At 36.5% G+C, this 8,929-nt stretch overlaps 1 protein-coding gene across 7 annotated transcripts in view; it reads right to left on the bottom strand.

The window, feature by feature from the left end:
* Positions 1-7,999: 7,999 nt before the first annotated feature.
* The window catches only part of DOCK8 (dedicator of cytokinesis 8), a 307,293-nt gene continuing 306,363 nt past the window's right edge, over positions 8,000-8,929 (bottom strand). For all 7 annotated transcript variants that reach the window (XM_031943861.1, XM_031943857.1, XM_031943889.1 and 4 more), the window contains one exon: positions 8,000-8,579. In XM_031943861.1, the coding sequence (XP_031799721.1) occupies positions 8,519-8,579 (61 nt within the window). In that variant the 3' untranslated portion in view covers positions 8,000-8,518. The remainder of the gene's footprint in view (positions 8,580-8,929) is intronic.

The raw sequence follows: 8,929 nt of genomic DNA, 5'->3' as shown, positions 1-8,929 counted from the left end.
ACCCCAGCAGTCTGAAGCTGTGGATTAAGCAACTTCAACCAAGCACATGTCACTGTTTTATCAGAGGTAAAGAAAGATTTAAGTGGGAATGCACAAGTGAATTTCTCTCCATTTGTGTTTTCTGTATGTATCTTCTCTTCCATTACTGTCATTCTGGTCATATTATTCTCTTTGTATGTTTTCTCCATGTGGCTGCATATATTCCCATAATGGTGGGGAAGTACTCCACTGTGAGGATAAGATGAAATTTCTTCATCACCAATTTTGTCATGCTGTTTAATTAAGCATCTTTTGCTTTGAACTAATGTGTTTTCTGGTTGGTGTGATAAAAGAGAACTCTTTACAGAGGCTCATATGCTGTAGTTTTTAGTAGATATTGTTTCCAAACATCCTTTCAACCTGTAGCAGGTAATGGTGGTGGAATGGGGTGTGGCACCCCATCTGAAAGGTGCCCTAGGCTATAACAATTAAAATTTTGTCCATTTCTCCAGAATTTCCTCTTCAATGAATATTGGTGCAGAGGCTACTGTTATCTTCCTAGTTATCTTCCTTTTATCTCATTACCTACACTTATCACAAGCACTACCAGGTGAGATGACCTGGCTATCCCAAAGATAACAAATATCTTTGGGCATGTCATTAAAACTAGCTCTACTATCTTTTCCATTTGATGTCCCAAAGGGAAATCTATGAACTGTCCTTTCATTTACCTTAATATAAATAAAACATCTGAAGTTGGACTTTTCATTTTTAGAATTACTTTTCAATTGATAATGTTTTTAAGCCATCAATGATGAGTTGGACCCAGTTGAAGTAATTTTTTCTCCATCCTTCAGAGTTCAGATTCTCCTGCTTAAGAAGATGCATCATGGGAGCAGTACTAGCTTTTGAGTCAAAGGACTAGAGTTCAAGCTTAATTTGACTGTTTGCTATGTGTGGAGATTGGGATACATGATAGCTAAGGTCCCTTCTAGTCCAAATCCTATCATTAAAACCAAGATTTAGAACATTCCAGGTACATTCAAAGGGCACTTAGTTCTCGGTTCACAGTATTTATCAACGACTGAGCCCTAATATAGGGGAATTCACTCTGAAACCATTTCATAACCCACTACTTAATGTTTATCTAGAGATACCAAAAGCTCCTGCTACCAAGTTGGAGCAGCAGTGTAGTGAACTCCAGACTGCAAACAAACTTTCTGACTTTTGAAGCAAGGAACCTCAATGTAATTATGGCAGGCATGTCATGGCTGCTAAGTTCCCTCTTCATATCATTAACTGGGAAAATTGCCACCCTGTGGCTTTGTTTCAAGTGGGAAGATTGAGTGCTTTAATATCAAGAGACACACCCTCAGGGAGTCCTCACAGGCTCCTTGAGGTGCACGTGGGCTGGAAGAATCCACATATTTGCCTTCAGGAGGAATGAGCTAGAAACAGGTTCCACTAGAGAGAACTAAATAAAAGTGAGGAAAGCTAATTCGTGTGTGAACTTTCCGATAGGATTTTCTTAGTTGAATTCACTTTTCACCTTGGCACTTTCACTCTTATCAAACACCACCAATTGGTTCATTCCAAGCAAAAGAGATCCAGAATATCCTTTTCATAAAGTCAGATGCCTGTCTTGCACAGCTTCCTTATGTGTGACTATTTAATCTTATATCAGATTGCTCATTGTCTTGGGGAGTGGGGAAGTGGAGGGAGAAAAATTTGGGACTCAAAAATTTTATAAAATGAATGCTGAAAACTGTTCACATGTGTTTGGAAAATAAAACACTTTTTAAGAAGAAAAAATAATAAATGTGTGATATGAGGGTTTGCTAACTTTCCTGAAGTTGAGATTTATTGCTTTTTTAAAAAAATTCCATTTTTTTCCTTTCTCCTTCTTCAAATGACTATATGGCAAGTGCCTCTTAGAATGATATAAAAGTAAAAATCCATTTCCTTGTCTTTTTCTGGAGGAGGAAGGACAGAAGGAGTAACAATAACATAAAATTTGACCTGGAGACTGCTTGTTGTAATGCCAGAGAAACTGAGGCAGGAGAGAAATTAGAGAGTTTTCAATAGTTTATTAATTAGAGAGTATAATTGACTGGACAGGACTCTCGTCTCAAATTATCCAGTCAGATAGAGATAAAGATATACTGGGACCAAGGAAACCATGTTGGTCCCAGCGCTGGGGAGCAAAGAATCCAGCAATCAATAGGAGCTGCCCCATTCCTTAAATACTCTTTAGAAACAAAGAACCAGAAAGGCTTCTTTCAGGATGGAGGGAGACCATAAATAAATCCTAAAAGCCCAGAGACAGGATGTCTGAATACCCAGAGATAAAGATGTCAGTGAGGTATCTTGGAATATTTTAGAGGGATATTGTAAATTCTTGAAAACAGGGGAGGGTCAGGAATTCTGCTCTCTTGTTTATCTTGCTAGCAATTTATAACCTTAGAGTAAACGGTTCCCAATCTTAATGAACCAGAGTGGGTTTTTATGACTAAGGGGATTTGACAGAACAGTTAAGGAAACTGAGACAAAGGAAACTAGTTCAGGGAAACCGAGTCAGAACAATTAAAGAGAACTATGGCATAACATTGTGATGTTGAAAAAATGAGTGCTGAGAACAGTAGAGCTAAAAGGGATTTTGGAGAGCATTTATTCAAATTTATTTTACAGTTAAAAAAATGGAGTTTCAGAGATCCAAGACCCAAATCATTCTATCAATCAACAAAAATTTCTTAAATGCCGATTATGTGTGAATAGGACTGATTTAGATGAAGTTTTCTCAGTTTATGAGATTAGGCCTAGGTCACATGATCTCTAAAAGGTCAGACCCTAAGTTACAGGAAGTGACATGACCTGTGGGAAGCAAACATTGGTGACCATTGGTCAAGAATGGTTATGCCCTTTTAGTCTATGCAATGAAAAGGCTTGGGTCTTTTCCTTTTTAAACAAGCCAGAAGCTGGTCAGATTCTACTAGCAGATGGAGGGATCTGGGATGCCTCCCAGGTGTTCTTGGGCCTCTCCCTGCAGGGACTAAATAAATGCTTTCTCTTTGTACCTGAAGATGTCTCTGATTAGTTAATTTGAGGAAGGGGGAGGGGAGGGAGGTCTAGCACCCTTTCCACACATGTACCAAGGACCATGCTAGGCTCTGGGGACACAAGGACAAAAGTGAAATACCTGTCCTTAAGGTAACTTACATTTTAGGGGGAGAGAGGGAGAAGCAACATTTATACAAAACAGATGTCAGGTAATTTGGGGAGAAGAGCACCTGGTTAGAATTATGATGACTTCATTTAGATAGTGGTATCTTGTTGAACCTTGAAGGAAATGAAAGACCCGGGTCCAAAATTTAGTAATTCAGAGCCACAGGTTCCCAATTTCGCCTTTATCCACAAAAGAGTTTCTGCTTTATTATAGGACTGTTTCCTCTGCCCTCCCCCCCTACTAAAAATTCAGATGATTTATTGAGACAGGATATTTAAAAGGTTTGGTCTACCCTTTGATTTTATAAATGCAAAAATCAAAACTTTTTTTTTTTGTTTGTTTCTGTTTATGACCCCATTTAGGTCATACTGGAGGGATTTGCCATTTCCTTCTCCAGCTTATTTACAGATGAGAAAACTGAGGCAAACAGGATTAAGTGGCTTGCTGAGGGTTACACAAGTAGTATCTGAGGGCTTGTTATTCTATCCTATGTGTCACTTAGCTGCCTTGGAATCCAAAACTGGAATTCAGGCCTTCTGTTTTTGACTCTTAATGTGTGTTAATTGACTCAATAGTAGTGCTGGTTCCATTTTCAAATGGTCATTTCCTTACACAAATCAGGATAATGAACATTCTGATTATATTTTAAAGTTAATTCTTAAAAAAAAATGTTTATGGGATATGAATAAAGCTCTCAATCTGATGAAATCTTGAGGGGTCTCTAGAAAGAACTGTTCTCTGTAAACTTAGGCAATGTGTGATTAGATTTTCAAGTGTAGTTTACAATCTTGGTAGTTTTCTACACCTTAAAAATAAGCTTCAGTTGTCTGGAATTGTCTGGATTTTGTTCTAATAACCTTCAAATGAAGCAAGACAAGTACTTCTACGGAACAGCCTAGGATATTATTTGGAATCACAAGATAATCGAGAACCTTGCTGTTGGCCTGAGATTGTTGATTAATTCCCCACTTTTTTTCAGTGTGTTTGATCATTCCAGAGAGCGAACATTACATGGGAAAAAATAATTTTCCCATTGACTTTCATTAAAATGTAATGATATAGTATTTTCACCTCTTTTTGTGGTTGTTAATGTTTGCTTGTTTTTCTCTTTCTTGTGCTTTTTTTCCATTTTGATCTACTTTTTCTTGCGCAGCAAGACAAATATGGAAATATGTTTAGAAGAACTACACATGTTTAACCTATATCAGCCTTCTTTTTTGTCTAGGGGAGGGAAGAAGTGGGGAAGGAAAACCAAGGAAAATCTTGGAACACAAGGTTTTGCAAGGGTAAATGTTGAATCTTTGCATATATTTAGGAAAATAAAATACTATTAAATTATAAAAATAATATAAAATTAAAATACTATTAAGACTATTAAGAAATTATAAAAAACGTTAATGATAAGGGGCAGTGAGATAAGAGTGGATAAAGAATTGATCTCAGAATCAGGAAGACATGTTCAAAGCCTGTCTGTAGTAGAATACTGGCAGTGTGACCTTTGAGTACTCACTTAATTTCTCAGTGTCCCAGATATTTCTATGAGACTCCAATCCAGGATCACAAATTTCAAGTTGGAAGAGATGTCAGAAACCATCTATTCTAATTCTTTCATTTTAACAGATGGGGAAACTGAGGCCTAAAGATATTAACTGACTTGCCCAAATTTACTTGGAAGCAGAATTTGAATGGTCTTTTTACTCTAAAGTCTATGCTTTCCCACAAAATGCTGTCTTTCCCAAGTTACAGAACAATTACTGATCTGTATTAATGGAAAGAGTTTCCTCACTGAAAGTTCCTTACATTAATATTTCATCAGTTTATGTTGTACTACGGAAGCCACCTGCCAGTGGCTGCTGGAAGTCTAACTCAGAACTGTAGAATGGATCTCATCCTGTGAGAGGATGATGATGATACAAGGAGACTGAGAGGCAGTTGCTGTTCTCTGACCTCTTTGCCTCTAATCATTCCCAGTCCACAAGCAACAGCTGTGTCAGTAAAGGCTGCCCCGCAATTCCCTCAAATATCACAATCCACAACTTCGGAGGCTTTCGGAAAATTGACCTGCCCCTTCACTCAGGCATGGTCCTTTACAAGTCTAGACGAAAAATTACAAAAAAAATTCCCAAACACTGCCTGATCCCAGGAACATTTTGGATCGTTGTGCTTGGTTTCCAATTTTTTTTTGTGGGGCTTTGAAAGGTGCTTCCTCACAATAATCCTATGAGGCTGTTTGGACTTAATTTTCTTCATTTTGCAGTTGAGAAAGTGGGGTCACACACACAAAACAAATAAGCATCTGAGCTGGTTCTTAAAAATGGTCCACAACAGCCAATTGGTGCTGCCTTTTCAATATGGATAAAGCACAGGCAGCTATCAAAATGATCTCTCAGACCTACAACCAGTGTTTGCTTTTTCCAAAACAATGCTTCTGAAAATATGACAATGTCCCATAAAGTTGTATTATTCACATCAATTATTTAGGAGTTATGAAATGGAGTTGGTTGTCCAAATACTTCTAGATGAGGCTTTTCATTTTTAATCAGGTTACATTTCCAAGACTGAAAAATTATAGGCCAACTCAGGTTTGGACCCGGTAAGTGAGCTTTTTCAGACTTGTCCGAAAGGGAATGAGGATAGGGACAGGGCTGAAGACTAAAGCTTTTCATTCTTCATCATAGTTCAAATCTAGGTAAAGTCTACAATGAAGGAAAATCATTCCTTTTGGAGAGCGTTTGCTATTGCCTAAGGGAAGTGAACTGGCAAATTTTCTTCCCGGGAGAACTTGGCTGCTATTGCAAATGTACTTACAAAGTAATTTACTTTACTCTGGATCACTGGGGTTTAATCTCATTGGGGACACTTGTTATTACTAACTCAAAAACATTTTTAAAAAGATTTTAAGACTGGTTTGAAAAAAAATTCAGTGACTTCAACTAACTCGCTAACTTTTTAAATAGTAAGTTCTGCTTCATAAAATCAGTCCATCATAATAATAGGAGCAGCTAAGTGGAACAGGGAATAAAGAATTATTCTTGTAGTCAGGAAGATCTGAGTTGAAGTCCAGTTTCAGACACTTACTAGATATGTGATCCTGTTATTCTATATGTTTAAATTTTAGTATGAGCTAAAATCTATTACATTATTTTTTGCAAATGCATCCTAAATTGAGAATAGAGAAAGAGGTATCAGGTAGGTATTTAAAGTTATATAACACCAAGCCAGTTGGGAGCTGAAAAGGTACACTCTTAGATCTTTGATTTCTCCAAGCAAATCTTGGAAAAATATAGAAAACACACATGCACACACAGAATTAAAAATATATAGTTTGGAAGAGCCTTTTTTTAAAAATTGAGGGAACTTTGTCAGTCATTGTTTTGCAGTTCATACAGTAAATTCTGCCATAACATTTGTTCTGAAAATGCAAATTTGCTTCAAAACGATTGCTATTTTAAGGAACAATCTGAGTATAATGCAAGTTTCACATTTGCTTATATACGGTTTCATAGATGAGAAACACTATACAAACACACACAAAAAAAACTATACCTGGTTGAATATACCCATGTAGGAATATACAGAATGCACACAAGCATACATTTCAAACATCTGCCATCTACCTCCCTTTTATAAATTTTGCAATGTTAAAAAAAAAAAGCATGTTCAATATCCCAAACATCTTAAAGCATCCTTACTTTTTAAAATATCAAAAAGTGCATGAAAAAGGAAAGCTTTAAATATTGAGGTGAAGCTTGAAATAAAATGTTTTTAAAGAAATGAGAGAAGATGTGCTCCCTCTCAAGCAATAGGCCTAAAGGATACACATTGTGGACCATCAGAGACAATGCCATAAAAATAAATTATTTATAGCTGGAAGTTTTCTGCCTCCATTTTCATTTTCACCATAAGCCTTGTGGTTTTTATTGTGTGATTCTGCATAGCAAAATGATTTCTGGGAATATATATTGAACATTACAGCATAAATGACTGTAGTCTTAAGTGTACATTAGAAGCCTGAAAGGTTAAGTGACTTGCTAAGGTCACAGAGACTGTATGTGTCAAATACAGGATTCAAACTCAATTTTTCAAATTCTATCTGGTATGACATATTTTCAAAACAAAAAACTGTGACCAAGAAGAAAGCATATTTGGGTAATGCATATGAGGAGCTCTCCTTTTTGTTAAGAGAAAACCATGTCTAATTCTATACTATCTTCTTCTCTGAGTAGTTTTAATAACTAAAAAGATGATAAAATACCACTTGTGCAGTGAAAAATCAGAATTTTATTTTTAAATAACAAGTACCAAGAATTCTAGCTACATTTTATGATAACAGTTCAAGATAGTTACTTAAAATATATATAATTTAAACCTCATGTTACATAACTTTTGTTCTTCACCTAACAAAAGAAAAAAAAAGCTGTCAGAAGCCAGTAAAATTAAGAGCTTCAGCCTTTACAACACAGATGCAAATATACCGTATGAAGGATAACAGTTCTCTAAACTGAAAGCTAGAGCAAAACATAAAATGTGGTCCTACAGAAAAAGAAAAAAAGGAAAAGGCAAATTGGTTTGAGTGAATGTTTGTCTATGGGCTACTCCTTTCTTATGTGCTACTGAGTACCATATATTTCCTATAAATCAGTGCTCAGAATGCATTCCTCTAAATAGCATCATAACAATAATTAAGTAACATGAAATGGTGCAATTATATAAATCCACAGTTAACCTCTGGACAAATTTAATAGTTTATCCCCAAATGACTGACCATTGGGATTTTCAGACTTCAAATGAGATTTGTTTTTTTCTCTATATATCAATTGAAAGAATTCCTTCCACACTATCCCATAGAGAAGTCAAATTTACTCTAAACAGGAATGCCAGCAACATTTTCCATCTTCCCTCAGGTGATTCAGAGTTATCCAAATGAATCCAAAGGGAATTCAGAGGAAGTTGCCCCTCTGAGTAAACAGTGATTGGTCATTTAGCAGGAAATGATGGTTTTTTTCAAAGGCCTTGTTTTGCACAATCCTAGGAAATACATGGTGTTCATTAAATACATAAGGACCTCAAGCTGGTCCCTTGTGCCTTTTTGTTTCTACATTCTCCTCCACCCACCAAAATCAGATCAGGACAGATGTCACTGAATTTCTACTTTTTCCTTGGGTGTTGTACATTGGTCTTCCAGCTCTCTGAGGCTGTGTGCCAAGGGATATGTGGGCTGTTGTGGTGGAGAATTGTCTTTTTTTTTTTTTTAAACAAAGCATTGGAGTGTTCTCTTCCTGGGCTTCATTCTGTATGGATGAAGGCAGCTTTTACTTAGGGGCCCTGTGACAACTGGGTTTCATATTTCCTGAAACTAGATCTGTGGAAAGAGTTCCTGAAATTCAGAAGAGAAAAAAAAAAGTGAGGTAAGAAAGATCAATCAGATTTTGAAAGAACATGGGGGAGGAATCAGCTAACAGAGAGCAAAGCATATTCAGTAGAGAAGTCAATGAGTTAGTGTGGCAGGCTGTCTTCACTTCATGCTGTGTCAAAAAAAATACAGCCCTTTGGGAAAGCCAAAGCATAAAAGGACACCATAAAAGGGCATCAGAAGGGTCAAAAAGAAGGGCACAGGGAGGTTGGATCCCATTGTCCTAATTTACCATACTCTAGGTTCCTATTATATTATTTTTATGAATTCACACTCTCAGGGGATAGGCCAGTCAGAAAGTAAAATTAATAATA

The sequence above is a fragment of the Sarcophilus harrisii genome, chromosome 1, assembly GCF_902635505.1.
Source record: "Sarcophilus harrisii chromosome 1, mSarHar1.11, whole genome shotgun sequence".
Lineage (NCBI taxonomy): Eukaryota > Metazoa > Chordata > Mammalia > Dasyuromorphia > Dasyuridae > Sarcophilus > Sarcophilus harrisii.
Note: the sequence above shows the minus strand (reverse complement) of the source record. Positions and strands in the feature narration are given on the sequence as shown.